The sequence below is a fragment of the Garra rufa genome, chromosome 3 (genome assembly GCF_049309525.1).
Source record: "Garra rufa chromosome 3, GarRuf1.0, whole genome shotgun sequence".
In the NCBI taxonomy this organism is placed as follows: Eukaryota; Metazoa; Chordata; class Actinopteri; order Cypriniformes; family Cyprinidae; genus Garra; species Garra rufa.
In genome coordinates this window covers 57,361,950-57,381,467 of record NC_133363.1, presented here as the reverse complement: position 1 = coordinate 57,381,467, position 19,518 = coordinate 57,361,950, and the positions used below count along the sequence as shown (strand labels likewise).

At 36.2% G+C, this 19,518-nt stretch overlaps 1 protein-coding gene across 1 annotated transcript in view; it reads left to right on the top strand.

Moving 5' to 3' along the window:
- Nucleotides 1–19,518, top strand: part of dagla (diacylglycerol lipase, alpha) — a 61,102-nt gene that overhangs the window by 37,380 nt on the left and 4,204 nt on the right. The window contains exons 7-16 of the mRNA XM_073836713.1: nt 152–305; nt 514–597; nt 1,129–1,206; nt 1,304–1,384; nt 3,810–3,952; nt 7,358–7,426; nt 7,510–7,582; nt 10,365–10,573; nt 13,876–14,002; nt 18,705–18,868. Coding sequence (XP_073692814.1) covers nt 152–305; nt 514–597; nt 1,129–1,206; nt 1,304–1,384; nt 3,810–3,952; nt 7,358–7,426; nt 7,510–7,582; nt 10,365–10,573; nt 13,876–14,002; nt 18,705–18,868 — 1,182 coding nt within the window. The remainder of the gene's footprint in view (nt 1–151; nt 306–513; nt 598–1,128; nt 1,207–1,303; nt 1,385–3,809; nt 3,953–7,357; nt 7,427–7,509; nt 7,583–10,364; nt 10,574–13,875; nt 14,003–18,704; nt 18,869–19,518) is intronic.

The window sequence follows — 19,518 nt, the reverse complement described above, 5'->3', positions numbered from 1 at the left end:
ATTATCAGTTAGAAAGCAAATTTTTTATTTATTTATTTTTTTATATTTTTCTTCTCATTGATAATAAATGACATTTTTGTCATAGGACATATGATTGAAATCAAATTACTTAATTTTTTTCCCCTTTTTGTCTTTTCTTCTCTCTCGTCAGCTGTAACACTTCAGTTTCAGGTTCTCGTCTCTCTCAGTCCATCACAGTTGAGGAGGATAACTGCTGCGGCTGTAACGTTCTTGCCATCCGTCGCCAATTTCTGGACAGAGACCTTAAAGAAGTCCAAATTGTCTACACATCCTGCCATGACGCGGTACGGCATCTTAAATTAATTCTTCAGCTCCCCTGACTTAATCCTGCAAAATCCTGAGGCGCGATGTCTTGTGTAATGAATGTCTGTTCACATCAATGAGTCACCGCCTGACTAAAATAGTTAAATTTGAGAAGCTGTGTCTAATGCGATAAATATGAAATGTGTGATCAAGACAAGCTATTGTCTGCATTTCTGATGGGATTTACAGGTTTATGAGACACCCTTCTTTGTAGCAGTGGATCACGCAAAGAAAAAAGTCGTGATCAGCATCAGAGGGACGTTGTCCCCTAAGGCAAGTCAACCACATGTGTATTATAACAGCTCTTTGTCATTTTGCACGTTTGTGCATGAAGTCACGCTTCATTGTACCACTTAAACTGTTAGTTGTTTCTAAGCAGAATGTTTAAAGCAGTGACAAAGTCTTTTTAACACAAAAATATTAATGTAGTCGTCCGGAGTCAGTCATGTAATGATACTGAACTATACATCCGACTGCAGTTCCAGGCTATCAGTTTCCTGCAAAGCTATGGTAGTTTCATGTTTCCAGTATCACTCTGTGGTCTCTTCCATTTCACATAATAAAACAACCTAAAGACTCAAATCAATATTTCATGTCCATTTATTTATTTATTTGAGAAGTAGCCATGTAATATGTGGGCTAATGTACAGCAAGAAGGTCAATATAGCAAAATAAACCTAGTAGTTTTAGTTTTTTTTTTTTTGCGATAATGGCTGGTTTGCTATACTTTATCCTTTATGCGAGTCTCTGGTTTGTCATTTAATAAATTCATACCCTTTTTCTATCTCTCTCTGTCGTTCTCAGGATGCATTAACAGATCTTACTGGCGATTCTGAGCGTTTGCCTGTAGAGGAGCAGCACGGCACATGGCTCGGACACAAGGTGCTGCACAAACATGCATTTAAATGCAAATTCTCACAAACATAATACATATTGAACACAATAACTTTGCAAACTCATTCTCCTGAATGCTTTTTAGGGAATGGTTTATTCAGCGGAATACATAAAGAAGAAACTAGAGCAAGAAATGATTCTCTCTCAAGCCTTTGGGAGAGATTTGGTAAGTGTAAAGCTTTGTCATGCTTTAAACACGCATATAGTTGATTCTACGCTTTATGTGATTATTGTTTTATACAGCTTCAGAAGACTATGATATAAAAAAAATGTACTCAATTGCGCTGTATTTGAATGCACTGTGCATTTAAAGTAAAAGTGCAGCACTGTTGCGCTTTCTACAGGATTTCATTAGTTTCAATCATTTGTAATCGGTGAACACTGAATGTTTATGTTAAGGTTTTTATATGTTGTAAATGGTTGTAAGAATGGATATTTGATCTCACTCGTCATTTTGAATGAGCATCTTTGAGTAGAAATGCTTGTACGGTTGAGGTCGAAAGTTTACATCCCCCTTTTAGAATCTTCAAAATGTTAATTATTTTACCAAAATCAGAGGGATCGGACAAAATGCATGTTATTGTTTATTTAGTACTGACTTCAATAAAATATTTCGTAAACATAAAAGATGTTTACATATAGTCCACAAGAGAAAACAATAGATGAATTTATAAAAATGACACAGCCGTATTTTTTTGTTTAGTGATAGTTGTTCATGAGTCCCTTGTTTGTCCTGAACAGTTAAACTGCCCGCTGTTCTTCAGGTCCCACAAATTCTTTGGGGTTTTTTTTTCAGCATTTTTGTGCATTTGATCCCTTACCAACAATGACTGTATTATTTTGAGATCCATCTTTTCACACTGAGGACAACTGAGGGACTCATATGCAACTATTACAGAAGTTTCAAACGCTCACTGATGCTCCAGAAGGAAACACAATGCACTAGGAGCCAGGGGGTGAAAACTTTTTAAATTTGAAGATCAGGGTAAATTGAACATATTTTGTCTTCTGGGAAACATGTAATTATCTTCTATAGCCTCTGCAGGGCAGTATTGAATGAACAAATCTGATATTTAGGCAAAATAAGAAAAATGTACACATTTCCATTCTGTTCAAAAGTTTTCACTCCCGGCTCTTAATGCATCGTTTTTCCTTCTGGAGCATCAGTTAGCGTTTGAACCTTCTGTAATAGTTGCATATGAATCCCTCAGTTGTCCTCAGTGTGAAAAGATGGATCTCAAAATCATATAGTCATCGTGGGAAAGGGTTCAAATAAACTGAAATGCTAGAAAACCAAAGAATTTGTAGGACCTGGGAGATTTTGCTGAAGAACAGCAGGCAGTTTAACTGTTCAGAATAAACAGGGGACTCAAACAACTATCACTAAACAAAAAGCATTTAGCTTTATTTTCCCTTGTGGACTATATGTAAACATCTTTTAGGTGAAATATCTTATTTAGGTCAGTACTAAATAAACAATAACATGCATTATGTATGATCCCTCTTATTTCTGTAAAATAATGAACATTTTGCAGATTCTATAAACTTTCGACCTCAACTGTATATTTTTAAAATATGAGTGCATTTTGGGCTTGTTTATAAATAAAAGTCCCATATTATGCATAAAGTATTTTATTGAGGATATGATTGGTTTTTACTTCGTTACACAAACTGTATATGATTTTTAATTCAACATAAACTATTGTGGCTTCTCTCTGGGCTGTCAGTCAGGAAAAAAGATTAATACCGTTATTTCTAACATTCAGTATATAGATTTTACTAGGTTTGGCACAATAATCTGTGAATTGCCTCTCTTTAAAGCCAATTATTATTGTACGAGCAAAAACGAATATTAACCCACCTCTAATTTGTATGTTTTGCTATACGTGATCCTGGACCACAAAACCAGGTTTAAGTAGCACAGGTATATTTGTAGCAAAAGCCAAAAATACATTGTGTGGGTCAAAATTATAGATTTTTCTTTAATGCCAAATAACATTATTATATTACGTAAAGATCATGTTCCATTAAGATATTTTGTGAATTTCCTACCATAAATATATCAAAACTTAATTTTTGATTAGTAATATGCATTGCTAAGAACTTAATTTGAACAACTTTAAAGGCGATTTTCTCAGTATTTAGAATTTTTTGCACATCCAGATTTTCAAGTAGTTGTATCTCGGCCAATGTATAAATCTCAGTTTAAAAAATTTGACCCTTATGACTGGTTTTGTGGCCAAGGGTCACATATTAGTACATAAACCAACTTCAAAATATAATATGTGTATATATTGAAAGGAGTATTTTAACCTTGCAGTTACCCTGTTTTAAAGTTGAATGTTTGCCTGCTTAAGTAAAAGAATTTGTTTTGAGATTGTGTTTTTTTTCTGTATTTTTATTTGTGCAGTTTATTTGTTTATTTTAAAAACAGATGCCATGAGCATGATAACGAGACAAAACTTGAAGTACTAGTAAATTCAGCTCAGTTTCTTCAGACAGCATTTGCATGTTGTTTGCAGGATTTGCATTGTGCATGATATCATGTGACACTAAAAGATCCAGATCAACGTTTGCATTTTGTGTCTCAGGGTAAAGGGACGATGCACTATGGGCTGGTGATTGTGGGTCACTCCCTGGGTGCGGGTACAGCCGCCATCCTGTCCTTCCTCCTCCGGCCGCAGTATCCTTCACTGCAATGCTATTCCTACTCCCCTCCCGGCGGCCTGCTCAGGTCAGTGTGACCTCTCTATTGTTGCTGTGGGATCCGTTTTTACACTACATTTATAGAGAAAGCTGAAAACAATCTCCTCTGAGAGAGAGAGAGAGAGAGAGAGACTGTGTTTAGCGGTTATTGAGGCATGATGACATTAGATAAGAGATTAAACTGATGTGTTAAAGAATTAGTTCATGCAAAAATGAACATTGGATGTCGTGAATCATATATTTAGAATTTCTGTTTTCACTCACGGAAAGTGATTTATAAGCTCCAAAAAGCATCATGAAGCTAGCCTTCTAAAGCTGTAGTTATGATTTATGAGCCATAGTTATTAATATATTTAAATGAGGAACAAAGCATTTCAGCATTTTTTACTTCTTCTCATCTGTCATATCTCAAATCAAATTTGTTTGCAGCATTGTGGCCAGTCACATGACTTGTGAGAACCGGAGGTGTTTGGTATTAGTGACAAGTGTGAATTTGATTTAGAGCTCCAAAAAAAAGAAAGAATGTAACACTGAAGACTGGTGTAATTATGCTGAAAATAAGCTTTGCATTAGAGATGCGTGGATGGGCTCAAACGTCACCCGAAGCCGCAGCTTCAAATAAATTATCCGCCCGCTACCCACCCGCAACTATATTTTTCTTTGATTTAGCTAACCGCACCCGATCGTCATATAATACTTTTTTTTTTATTCTTAGTTTTGCATGATGATATGAGGAATGGATAGTTCATTTTAACAGCAGATTGATTTCATCTGATCTGCACATCGCTGTGCACCCAAATACGTTTAATCACTCATGATTTTAAGCCAAATCCACGCTAAAAAGAATAACGTTATGTTATCTGACATCTGGACGCGACTCTCCGCAATCTCTGATGAAATTGCCCGGGTTTTCTGTGTATTAGATCCATATGAACGCAAACTGGATGTTTGGACTTAAGTTTAGGCTACAGGGGTTCACCAGTTTAGGAATATTCTGATCGTAAAAATCTGCTTCTTTACATTGTTAAGGTATTGATTTCGTTATAATGTTCGGATTCAAATAAGTAATCAATAATATGTGTGCGGGCGCAGGCGCATTAGGCACAATCGTCAAATATATTTCAAAAGAAGCCGGCGCCACGGTCCTGACCACATCACTGTCTTTATTGGCCGGTTTTAGGGAATATTTGCATTTATTAATATACGATTGAATTAGCTCTTTTTCCAAATTAGATTTTGGATGATGCACCACTGCATTACCGTACTCAATACCATTAACACAGGCATAGTTCCCTTCAAACTTTATATGGAATGTCACCGTTTCTGTCACCGCAACTTCTCGAACAGGCGAACACATTACATTTACATTTACATTTATTTATTTGGCAGACGCTTTTATCCAAAGCGACTTACAATTGGGGAGAACAACAAGCGATTCATCCTAAGAGTCAGATCGAAGCAGGAAGTGCTCGAAAATACCACATATCAGGCATTGTTAGATGAGTACATGCTAGAAAGACAAGATCAAGAAAGTAATTTATTTATTATTATTTTTTTTTTTGGGTCGGATAGATTTGAAAGAGATGGGTTTTTAGTAGTCGTTTGAAAACTGTTAAGGAGACAGCATTCCGGATAAGTGTAGGAAGATCGTTCCACCAGGCAGGAACAGTGAACGAGAATGTTCTGGAAAGTGATTTCATGCCTCTCTGTGGTGGAACACACGCACACACACAAATGAAATCGTATGCCTGATGAAAAAAGTATTTACAACAGGTTCATATAAAAAATGTAGTTAATATTGGCATCATTATTGATTTATCTCATCCACCCGCAAATAATCAGAATGCATTTTTTTATTACCCGACCCACCCGACCCACTGATTATCCGCAGCGCCCGCGGATATTACCGGCATCCGCGCATCACTACTTTGCATCAAAGAAATAAATTACATTTAACACATATTTAAATTGGGCATGTAACGAAAAAAAAACTCTCTATATCATCGTTGTCACATGACTTCCAGGCAAAAAGTGTAGTTTTTTAAATATATTTAAACATCTTATTCTAACATAGAAGGTCTTTGAAGTTGTGTCTTGGGCCATTGTGCTTTGCCAGAGTATCTGTCAAACAAACTAAAACCGATTTTTCAAAGTGAAGCATGCACTTCGTTCAAGCGATCAGCTTGTGATCCTGTGTTTTTCGCCGCTTCAGTTTACAGTAAATGCAATAAACTCATTTATTGAATGTGGTGTGAGTTTGGCATGCATTTAGGAACACAATGGTCACCGGTTCTGCTTTATTTTCGTGATGATTATAGCATTCGACTAGATTTGTAGTGAGATGCAATTTCACGGAAGCTTGAGTTTTCCGTCAAAATAAAAGCTCTACTGCCATTTCCATCAAAATAAACACTTAAAAGTACAGCATAAATTGCTTACAGTGAGCGGTTTAAATGGGTAATGCTATTGCAGTCCAAATTCCAAATTCTTACTTTTGAACATCTTACTGACCCCAAACCTTTAAACAGTTGTGTATTTTTGCACTCAAATGTGAGGCTTGAAGCCACAACCTTAAAAAAACAGAGTGTAATGTTCCACTGACTGAACTAGAAAAGAGATATAAAAAAGAAAAATAATTTTGCAGTGCCAAAATCCTACATCTGTGGTTATAATTAGTAGCATAACAATTTATCATTTCTCAAGCCAACTTAAAAATGCAACTTTGGAGAGCAAAAGAGACTTCTTTCAGGAGCATTAAAACAACAGACTTTTCATTTGTAGTGTAACTTCTAGGTTCATGCAAGCTATTGTGGAAGCTTCAGAGTTGCATTCTGTGACGTTTTTCTCAATTAAAAAACCCTCAAGAGATTTGTCCCAAGCTACAGATCTCCTTCTCTGTAGGGCCGACCAGAATTTCAAACCAGTTTGATTTTCATCCGACCATACGATTGTCGATCGTGAGAGGGTAATCGCTTCTCGTTACCCTGTGTATACTACACGATGTGAGACGCACGAGTCAGCTGAAAATCGGCCCGATCCAAGAAATTCTCGCACGAGTGAAAAATCGTGGCAAAAAGGGTCAAAAATCGTACAGTGTATGCCCGGCTTAATGCAATTGGTTGTGGAAAAAAATATTAGCCCAAAAAACATGCATGGATGCACAAATCCACTGGTTGAACTAATCTTTTCGAAAGATGTTGAGTTGAATCTCTCAAAACTCATCCAGCAGGTAATGAGAAAAAGCTTACCTGCTACACTTGAAAACATCTTTGCAGTTTTATAAATTTAATTTTGTACATCCAAATATAAAGTCAGCATTAAATCATCTGTTGAATATCACTCTGAAATGTGGCAGTAGAACAGATTGTGAGCACTGTTTTTATGTTGACATCAAAGAACATGTTTGAACACAAACTGTCTGTTTATTTCATAGTGAGGATGCAATGGAGTACTCGAAAGAGTTCGTCACCTCAGTCGTGTTGGGAAAAGATCTGGTCCCCAGGTAAATGAGTGTTCAGCTGTGCCTACATATATTTATATGTCTGAGCAGACGGATGTTAATCTTTTGCTGTTGTGTTCTTTCAGGATTGGCCTCTCTCAGCTTGAGGGCTTTCGTCGCCACCTACTTGAAGTCCTACAGAAGAGTGATAAACCAAAGGTGAGCTGCTTTAACTTGCTGATACATAGTCTGATGTGCCATGAAACTGTTCAGTATAACTACAGTATGAGTTCCATTCCAGTCAATGAGATAAAATAAAAATGAATAATTCTAGGAAAGGAGAAATAAAAAGTTATTTTATCTTGATATATGTTTTCCTTTCACAAAATTCGTAGACAGTATACTGTATGTAATGTAATATGTATGAAATGATCTACAATGACTACAATGTTTTGGTTACAAAATAAGGAAGATCTCAACCCTGACAAGAAGTGGTTCATTTTGCCACAATGACAAATGTGGTTTATTTTGGCATAATGATGCTGACTGTACAATAAGTATGTACAAATATTTACAGAATCAAGCATTCTAGTTCATGCATGCGGCGCACTCGCATTTATCATCATTGAATTGTGCCAGTAATTAATTGCCCTCATTATATGTGTCACATTGTGCTTCGCCCATATCCTTTTCCTCTGGGCGAATAAAATAAATGATAAATTGTTATGTTACTAATTATAACCACAAATGTAGGATTTTTTGCACTGCAAAATGATTTTTCTTTTTTATATCTCTTTTTCTAGTTCAGTCAGTGGAACATTACAGTCTGTGGTTTTTGTTTTTTTTCTTCATTTTTTTTAAGGTTGTGGCTTCAAGCCTCACATTTGGGTGCAAAAATACACTACTGTTAAAAGGTTTGGGGTCAGTAAGATGTTCAAAAGTAAGTTTTTTTTTTTTTGTTTGTTTTTTAAGAAATTAAAGCACTAGTTCACCCAACAGATTTGAAGTAATTTACCATTGTGTCACTTTCTCGCCAATGGATCCTTTGCAGTGAATGGGTGCCGTCACAATGAGAGTCCAAAGAGCTAAAAAACATCACAATAATCCACACCACTCCAGTCCATCAATTAAGAGCAAGTCATATGTTTTTGAAATATGATTTTGAAAAAGTTCGTTCAAAGCAGCTTTGAGCGTAATGTCTGTAAACCCCTCCCTTCCATAAGCCTACTCTGCTCTGATTGGTCAGCTGGCCAATCCTGTTGTGATTGGCACAGAGAGAAGTACTTGAGCAAGTTAGTGAGTGCTACCATCTATGTTGCCAAATCTGTGGTTGTTTTTGATGTCGCGGGTTGAAACGACCCCACTAACGTCATAATTAGCCTCTGGAATGCAAATTTACCAGGGGAACCCCGACAAAAAGTGTGTATTTTACACCCCAGAATGCGATTTTTAATGGGGGACACCCCTCGAAACGTGATTGGGTTAGTTTTAAGTAGCAATTTGAAAACCTGGCAACCCTGAGCAATTTTACATGAAACAATAATATAGTGCTCCAATCCGTTCTTAAAATAATTACATAAAAGCATTTTGTTTAACACTTATGCAAGTGAATCATGCCCACAGCTAAAGTTTAGCTGCTAAACTGTACACGCAGTCCTCTGTAAAATGACGAAGACACATCAAAAGGTTCAAATTGTATTTCTGTGGTATTTAGGGAAAAATGTATTTTAACCACTGATTCTTCATATCCATCAACCTTCAGCAATAAAAGCAAAACAAACTTGCTTTCACAGTGCAGAACACAGCGTCTTCTTGACATGATGTAAACACACTCTCTCTCTTTTGAGAGACGATATCTTTATCATGCACTTTTTTGATTAATAACTTTGCAGACTGTTTACATTGAAGGATAACTATGTTACAAAAAAAAGATATTTTTCGAAAACTCATATAACCTGCTCCTTAATGTCTTGTGAAGCGAAAAGCTGCACGTCTGTGAAAAACAGTTTGATCTATACTTTTCAAACTTAAAACACTAAAATTGAGTCCGCTATTCAAAATATTTCTTTCTCCAGTTAAAAAGTAGTGTGATCCGAATCAGGAGAGAAATATGCACAGGTCAAGCACTGTTTACAAGCAAAAACAATCCAAAACACTTTTAAACAAATATGTTGTAGAAGACAATAGGGGATTTTTACTAGAGTAAGCGTTATTATAGATTATGGATGCGTATTTTGGCCAGAAGCAACTGTTTGAAGTTAAAATGCCTTATGGATACATTTATTTCTTACGAATATGCAGCTTTTTACTTCACAAGATGTTAACTGATGGACTAGAGTGGTGTGGATTACTTGTGGATTATAGTGATGTTTTTATCAGCTGTTTGGACTCTCATTCTGACGGCACCCATTCACTGCAGAGGATTTATTGGTGAGCAAGTGATGTAATGTTGAATTTAGAAACTCATCCACATATTTTATGCCCTGAGGGTGAGAACATTTTCATTTTCATTTTTGGGTGAACTATTACTTTAATTTCTTTCAAAAAGAATCTGACCTCAAACTTTGAACAGAAGTGTACTCTATGTTAGGGCTTACATAACTTATAATAGACCAGCTGTCTGGAAAAGTAGCCACCAACTCAATTTATCTCATATAAATGACTTTCTATCAAATCCAACACTGCGTTGACGTGCAGCTGAGATGATGCAAGAAATGAAAGCGTACACACCTCCATTGCCAGATTAATGCTGCTTGCATCATGGACAGCGTCTGATATCTCACTTATATTTTCTGCCAGCCTCTGCTTAGTTTTAAGGAAGTTTGTGAAAAAATTGGCCTCTGTGTGATGCATTTCTGCTTATTAATGTGCATAATCACGCTGCCTGCTTTGGTGGTTAGCTGCTCTCAGCAGGAACTGATTCTTGAAATGCTGCCTGCGTAGGCAGCTCACTAGGTTTTGGAACAGATCCTGTATGTTCCTCTCTATCTGTTTCCATCAGTGGCGGATCATTGCTGGGGGAACAAAGTGCATCCCTAAATCAGAGCTGCCAATGGATGACGAAGCCCCTGTATCTCAGGGCGTGACCCCCTCTAACTCTCGTCTGTGGCTTCACCCCAGTGACCTGAGCATCGCCCTGTCAGCCTCCACACCGCTGTATCCACCGGGACGGGTCATTCATGTGGTGCACAACCACCCGCCTGAGATGTGGTGAGTAGAGAGGAAGTAAATTGAATGGACTAATGGAACAAGGAAATGGCTGTGTGCACTTCAGATACAGGGTACATTCCAGTGGCAGGTACCATATTAAAATGTCTGGCACAGTGAAATGCCAGTTTTAGAGATTCTGCTTTTTTTTAGATAACCTTCTTTGTTAGTTCAGCAGTAGGAAATGATGTAAATGTACACTGTTGTTCAAAAGTTTTGTTTCAGGAAGTTTTTGAAATAAGTATTTTATGCGCACCAAGGCTGTATATTTTTTTTTAATGAAAAACACAGAACGCTGTTTTCTGTTTGACTATATTTTAAAATCTAATTTATTTCTGTGATGCAAAGCTGAATTTTCAGCATCATTACTCCAGTCTTCAGATACACATTATCCTGCAGAAATCATTATAATATGCTGATTTGCTGCTCTTTTGAAGCTTTTTTTTCTTTGTATAGAAAATCAAAAATTGTCTTTATATGTACTGAGTACAAGTCTTTCATTATTGATTCATTTAATGCATCCTTGCTGAAGTATTTATTTATTTATTTAAAAGAAAAACTTACTTAACTTCAACTTTTGAACAGTAGTGTAAGTACTTGTAAGATCAATATTTGTAAAATCCTTTTCTCTTGGAGCATTTACAAAAAAGGTTTTGTTCTTTACATATGCAGTGAGAAAAAAATTATTTGATCCCTTGCTGATTTTGTATATTTGTCCACTGACAAAGAAATGATCAGTCTAATTTTAATGGTAGGTTTATTTGAACATTGATAGACAGAATAACAACAAAACGCATTTCAAAGTTATAAATTGATTTGCATTTTAATGAGTGAAATACGTATTTGATCCCCTATCAATAAGCAAGATTTCTGGCTCCCAGGTGTCTTTTACACAGGTAACTCTTAAAGGGAGTGCTCCTAATCTCAGCTTGTTACCTGTATAAAAGACACCTGTCCACAGAAGCAATCAATCAATCAGATTCCAAACTCTCCACCATGGCCAAGACCAAAGAGCTGTCCAAGGATGTCAGGGACAAGATTGTAGACCTACACAAGGCTGGAATGGGCTACAAGACCATCGCCAAGCAGCTTGGTGAGAAGGTGACAACAGTTGGTGGGATTATTCGCAAATGGAAGAAAGACAAAATAACTGTCAATCTCCTTCGGTCTGGTGCTTCATGCAAGATCTCAACATGTGGGGTTTCAGTGATCATGAGAACGGTGAGGAATCAGCCCAGAACTACACAGAATGATCTTATCAATGATCCCAAGGCAGCTGGGACCATAGTCACCAAGAAAACAATTAGTACAGTTTGTAACACACTACGCTGTGAAGGACTGAAATCCTGCAGTGCCTGCAAGGTCCGCCTGCTCAAGAAAGCACATGTACATGCCCGTCTGAAGTTTGCCAATGAACATCTGAATGATTCAGAGGAGAACTGGGTGAAAGTGTTGTGATCAGATGAGACCCTAAATCGAGCTCTTTGGCATCAACTCAACGCACCGTGTTTGGAGGAGAAGGAATGCTGCCTATGACCCCAAGAACACCATCCCCACCATCAAACATGGAGCGCTTATGCTTTGAAGTGTTTTTCTGCTAAGGGGACAGGACAACTGCACATCAAAGGGACGATGGATGGGCCATGTACCATCAGGGCCAGGGCAATGAAGGCATCCAGGGCATTAAAAATGGGTCATGGATAGGTTTGACTCAAAACACACGGCCTAGACAACAAAGCAGTGGCTCAAGAAGAAGCACATTAAGGTCCTGGAGTGGCCTAGCCGGTCTCCAGATCTTAATCCCATAGAAAATCTGTGGAGAGAGCTGAAGTTTTGAGTTGCCAGACGTCAGCCTCGAAATCTTAATGGCTTGGAAAGGATCTGCAAAGAGGAGTGGGACAAAATCCCTCCTGAGATATGTGTAAACCTGGTGGCCAACTACCATAAATGTCTGACCTCTGTGCTTGCTAACAAAGGTTTTGCAAAGGGGTCAAATACTTATTTCACTCATTAAAATGCAAATTAATTTAGAACTTTTTTGAAATGTTTTTCAGAAATTTTTGTTGTTGTTATTCTGTCTCACACTATTCAAATAAACTGACACACTGATCATTTTTTTGTCAGTGGACAAACGTACAAAATCAGTAGGGGATTGGTTAAGACAAAATAACTGTCAATCTCCTTCGGTCTGGGGCTTCATGCACGATCTCAACATGTGGGGTTTCAGTGATCATGAGAACGGTGAGGAATCAGCCCAGCCCATTTATTTCTTCACTGTAAGTTTTTTAAAAATGAAACCTCCTCTAATTTAGAACAACTAATTTCTTTATTTGTCATACATCTTTTACTTTTTTTGATGGCAGTTGGGGGTCTGTTAAAAAATTAGGTCTATAAATATGCAAATGTTGCTAATGTAATGATTGCTTCACTCTTTCCCCGGAAGCAGTTTTGAAAAAAGTTTCCAGCGACCACCAGCATTTTTGACAATTTTCATTAAAATATTAACATTTTGTAGTATGGATATCTGAACATGCAATACATCAGAATAAACAACATAGCTTTTACTTTTAAACAAAATCCATTTGATTCTAGCACCAAGCATTCTTTTATTAATCAACACTTGAATATAGACAAGTTTCATAAAAAAGCAACATTTTGAGCAAAAAGCTCAAAAAAACATGTTTTTATCAAATACTTCATCTGGATCATATTCAGTATTATGATCAAAGTAAAGATGGAGTAAATCGATTCCATCAGCACCCCCAAAGCTTCACAGTCTTTTAACACTTCCTAGATGGACATTTCACTGGGAAACCTTAGACAGTTTTCATTTATATGTTGTTTATTGTTGATGATCGCATTATTTTCCATATGCATCTGCTTATATATGTGATTGCTTGTTTCAGGAGATTCTGGACTCATTCAGAGATGTGTAATAGCTAGGGATGTAATGATATCAAAATCTCACAATACCATAATATGAATATGAAATTTATCTTAAGAAATAAAAAATATATAATTGTTTCAAATCATGATTTCAATAATGGCCTCTGTGGACTTCCATAGGTTTGGAAATGGCTTTTGTTATTTCATTCAGTGCTGTTATAAGGAGTGAGACCTTTTTATTGACTTGACTATTTCCAGTAATGAATACTATTTCTTTCCAGTAATGCATTTTGAATGTGTCACATCCTGCATTTATCTGAGTCAAAGTTCTGTGTAGACTCATTAATCTGAGTCTTCATAGTTTTACTCTAAGTCTGAGATTTCATTTACTGTCTGTCTCTCTCTCTCTCTCTCTGTAGTTGTGGTCAGGAAGAGCCCACTTACTCCGCTCTGTGGGGGGATAACAAGGCCTTTGATGAGGTCATCATTTCTCCAGCCATGCTGAATGAACACATGCCCCATGTGGTGATGGATGGCCTCAACAAGGTGTGTGTTTGTTTGTGCGTGTGTGTTTGTTTGTGTGCATGCTTTTCTGTCTAACTCTTGCCAAATGCAAAGTCAGTGATTGGGTAGCTGATGAAATGCCATTCTGGGCAAATCTGAGTAACACTGAATTCAATCCAATATAAATGCAATAATAATATTAAGTAAAATGGTAAACTTTCCACTAGGGCTGGAGAATATATCAAATATTTACGAAATAAATGCAATGATTGTATTGTAAAAATATTTGTGATTAAAAGTCTGACTCGTAATACTTTACAATAAAGTGTCATTTCTTAAGATTAGTTATTAAAATGAACAAACAATTACATTTATTACTCTATTTATTAAATCTTTGTTAATGTTAGCTAAAAAATATATAATCGTTGTTATTATTGTTCATGTTAGTTAGTTTACATTGCATTAACTAATGTTAACAAACACACTTGTGATTTTAATAATGCGTTAGTAAATGCTGAAATTAACATTAAGATTAATAAATGCTGTAGAAGCATTGTTCATTCTTAGTTCATGTAAACTAATGTAGTTAACTAGTTAACTAAAGAACCTTATTGTAAAATGTTACTGTCTCATTAGACTAGTTTTGCGATCCTTGCTTAGCTCTTGACTTTTATATGATTATTAGAGCGTTAAGACAAAGATATTTTAATAATGCCTCTGATTAAACTTTAGTAACAAAATTTGAGTTGGCAAGTTTGATTAATTTCTGTAAATTATTTCAGACTGTCCATTTCATTCAGTTGATTCTAAAATCAAAACAATGATTTATTTGCATCTTCACTCAAAAAAACAAGTCTCTGTGTGGTTAAAAATGTTAAAATATAAATAAAATAAAATAAACATATATACATTTTTCACTCAGTGTGTGATCAATTTAATGCATTCTTGGCCAATAAAAGTATTAGTCTAAATTGTCCAGCCCAATGGATTCTAGTGTGCCTAGATCTGCCTTGGTTATTGGAATGGCTTTGGGGATTGGGAATCAATAATCAATTGCTTATAAGGCTTTTGGGCTGCTATGGACTCCAGGTATATGTTTTGCAGGTCTGTGTCAACATCTTAGCCACAGTTTGTCCTTTGTCTCTTTTTCCTGGATATAAGGGTTTGTCTTTGTTTTTGTCCCTCTGAAACTGCCGTCATCGGACTTCCACGAGCATAAAAGCATTTCTGGCATGGCTGTTTCTTCTTCTTATTGCTGTTACTATTGCTCATACCTAAGGTTAGGGGTTTGTTCAGAGCCCTAACCCAAAGTATTATACCATTGGTGCGTAACTTCTTCTCCTGCAAATCTAGTTGCTCTTAAACTGGGCTGTTTTCTTCTGAAATTGTGTTCTTTGTTCATATGTCTGTTGTATGGTAATGTGTTGGTTTGTGTTCACAGGTGCTGGAAAACCCATATTTAATTTCAGAACTGATTGCTGCACAGGTTGGAAGCCCGAGAGCTAGCATCCCAGATCCCTCTCTAACGCCTCTCTGTTCAGATGAATGTTTATTAGTTCCAGGAACATGCGCAGCTTCTCAAACTCCCAGTCAAACTGTTTCTGTCCAACCACGAGTTTCAGACACTCACAGGAACGGTTTATCGCTCAATAATGCTGTCAGTCTTCCAGGAATTTCCAAGTCGAACACTCAGAACACTAACACAGAAACTCTTAACTCAAACCTATCAGCTGTAATGTCTGTTACTATAGATACATCTTCCATTAGTTTAGATATAAAGCCAGGAGACAATTTCTGTGCCCTTCAAGAACCATCAACATGTCCATTTCAGCCTGAATCCCCAACAGTTGCATGTGCTCCCCAAAACATTGACCAGTTGAACATTACAATGACATCTACAAAGTTGGACTTGCCAACATTAGAAATGCCCTCATCTGTTCAAGACTCAACCATCCCCTTTAATGATTCTTTATCTTCCAAAATGACAGATGCATCCATTCCTGCTTCCCAAAGTATCACTCCATTTCCAAACACATCAGATTCTTCTTCTTCCCCAGAGTTTCTGTTAAAAACCAGCATAAATCCAGACGTTTCGGAGAGCCCCTCAAACGGCATAATGACTAAAGTCACATCAGCTGAACTCTCAAAAGAGAACCATTCTGCAAAACCATCAGACTTTGATAACTCACCTTTAACTTCTCCTCAGGCTAGATTGAGGTCTTCAACTGCCCGATCTGAAGAGAACACTTTTAGTGCCACATGTTATATCTCAAGCCTCTGATATACACTACTGATCAAAAGTCTGGGGTCAGTAATATATATATATATATATATATATATATATATATATTTTAAAGAAATTAAAGGGATAATTGACTTAAAAATGAAAATTCTGTCATTAATTACCCTCATGACGTTCCAAACCTGTAAGACCTTTGTTCATCTCTGTAAGACAAATTAAGAAATTTTTGATGCAATCCGAGAGCTTTCAACACACATTTAAGAACCAGAAAGGTAATGAACTATCCCTTTAGTCATTTTATTCTACAAGGATGCATTAAATTGATCAAAAGTGACAGTATTGTTTCTGCATTATATTAAGAAGCATATTAGGCAGTAAATAATTTTGAAAATGTTAATTATTTTACCAACATTATTTTTTTTATTTAGTACTGACCTGAATAAGACATTTCACATAATAGATTTACACTTAGTCCACAAGAGAAAATAATAGTTGAATTTATAAAAATGACCCCGTTCAAAAGTTTACATACACTTGATTTTTTTAACTGTTGTTTTTTTTTTTTTTTTGAGTCTTTTGTTTGTCCTAAACGGTTAAACTGCCTGCTGTTCTTCATAAAAATCCTTCAGGATGCAGAAATTCCTTGGTTTTTCAGCATTTTTGTTTATTTGATTTTAAGATCCACCTTTTGACACTAAGGACAACTAAGGTTCAAATGCTCACTGATGCTTCAGACGGAAACACCATGCATTAAGAGCCAGGGGTGTAAACTTTTTGAATTTGAAGCTCAGAGTAAATTTAACTTATTTTGTCTTAGTCCCTCAGTTGTCCTCTGACTGTATGATTTGAGATCCGACTTTTCACACATTGTTTGAAAGGGTTCAAATACTCAAAAATGCTGTAAACCAAAAATTGGGACCTTAAGGATTTTTTGAAGAACAGGAGGCAGTTTAACTGTTCAGGACAAACAAGGGACTCATAAACAACTATCACTAAAAGAAAGAAAAAACAGCTGTGGATCTGAAATAAATGCATCCTTGGAGAACATAAGACTTATTTCAAATACATAAAAAAATCTTACCGACCTCAAACTTTTAAATGTCAGTGTATGTTACACAATGTTATACAACCAAATGCATGTGCTTTCTTCCTTTTGCAGCTAATAATCTCTATTCATCTTTGCCAGAAACATCCATCAGCTCGAGCTTTGGGCATCTGTGGTGTCATTCTCTTCCTTTCTGCAGGTTCCTGGTCTCTCTATCAGCTCTTCTTAACTTCCTGTTTTGGTGTCTGGTTTATGCTTTAGCAGTTTGCAACAGGATTTTCATCGCAACTTCTCTTCGTTTATGTGTGCCTTACGTTTGTCACCTGGTCTTTTATTCTTGGTGTTTTACTCTTAGAGGTGGTGCTTCTTGCGGTGGGCATCAGCGTTGGTTTACCCTGCTTGTTGGTGGTGGTAGTTCTGCCTCGGAGGGTGCATTTAAAGAAACAGTGGACATTGTGTCAGCATTTACTCGCCCTAATATTCTTCAACAAGATAAATATCTTTTTTTGTGTTATATAGAGGAATTTGGACATTTTTTGCACTATTATTGGGGAAAAATCTGTGAAATTCTGCAGAAAATGTGCTAAAAGGACAAATAATGTTTACTCACTAACCAGTTTACCTAACATGCAGTTTACTGTTCATTTAAAATTATTTTATTTACTTATAGATATTTTTGTCTCTAACCATCTGTACTTCTATGCTCAAACAGACTGAAGGTCATAGTTTCAGTTATTTTAACTGTTTTGTGCAATTATTTCATTGTTGTTTGTAGTATGTAGTTTGTATTATTATTATTTTGCATGATGTATGTACATAATTGTTTTACACAATTTCTTCCTTTTGCATTTCATTGCATCCATTTACTGATATCATTGGTTATTGTCTCTAACTCCATACTCATATGTTTACATGCATTAATAAAGAAAACCGCATTATCATCTCATGACTGTGTAATTTTACCTTTGTTGTTTGACTCAACTTTATCCTTGTTGATTGTCCTGCAGGATTTCTGTCATCATGCACATAATACAGGTCATTTTATGTCATTGTGTAATTGCGTCTGAAATTATGAAATATTCTTATGCAAGGTGGCTCAGTTACACTTGGCTTGCAAGATAAAAGGTTTTTAGATTTAAAATCTAAAGCATTAAATATTCCTAGTATGTTATTTAGTTATTTATTTTGTTGATTTTGTTCAAAGAAAATGCTTCAATCTGCAAAAAAAATGAATATGTGATAAAAAAATGTTTCTTGAAATTGTGCTTCTCTTTCTAAAAATGTATTGAGGTGCGTTTCGTCTTGATATAATATATAAATAACATTTTTCACAATTTCAAGTAGGCTGTGAGACCTGCTTATTTCTTTCAATTCATTCATATATTCATGTATATTTTCATTCTCATTAGTAGTTTTTATCATCTGTCTTGTTTTCTGTTTTCTTCTCTGTCCTGCAGGTGTTGGAAAACTATAATAAAGGCAAAACAGCTTTATTGTCCGCTGCTAAGATAATGGTTAGTCCTACAGAAGTGGACCTGAATCCAGAAACGGTTTTCCTCGATGCAACCAGTTCACTGCAGCCCACGCCTGCCACACATCACCGCAGAAACAGTAGTGTCCGGTGAGTCACGAGAGCCAATCAGTGTTTGAAACAAGTTGACTGAGCAATCAGACCATACCAATGAGTGATCAATGATGTACAGTCAAACCTAAAATTATTCAGACACTGGTGGGTGCAGAACACTGTAGTTAATTTATGTAAGTGAGGATAGCAAAATAAAGTTAACTGTGACATATCAAAACATTTTGTAAAAATTGATAAAAAGCCAGTAAAATTAATCAAATTTTGACACAGTTTAAAGGAGAAGTTCAATTCCAGAACAAAAATGTTTAGATCATTTACTCACCTCCTTGACATCCAAGATGTTCCTGTCTTTCTTTCTTCAGTCATAAAGAAATTAAGTTTTTTTTGAGGAAAACGTTTCAGGATTTCCCTCCATATAATGGGCTTCTATGGTGCCCCCGAGTTTAAACTTCTAAAAGGCAGTTTAAACACAGCTTCAAAGGGCTCTAAGCGATCCCAGCTAAGGAAGAAGGGTCTTATCTTGTGAAACTATTGGTTGTTTTCTAAAAGAAAATGGCAATTTATATACTTTTTAACCTCAAATGCTCATTTTGTCTAGCTCTGTGCAAAGTCTGTGTATTCCGGTTCAAGACAGTTAGGGTATGTCAAAAAACTCCCATCTTATTTTCTCCTTCGACTTCTAAATC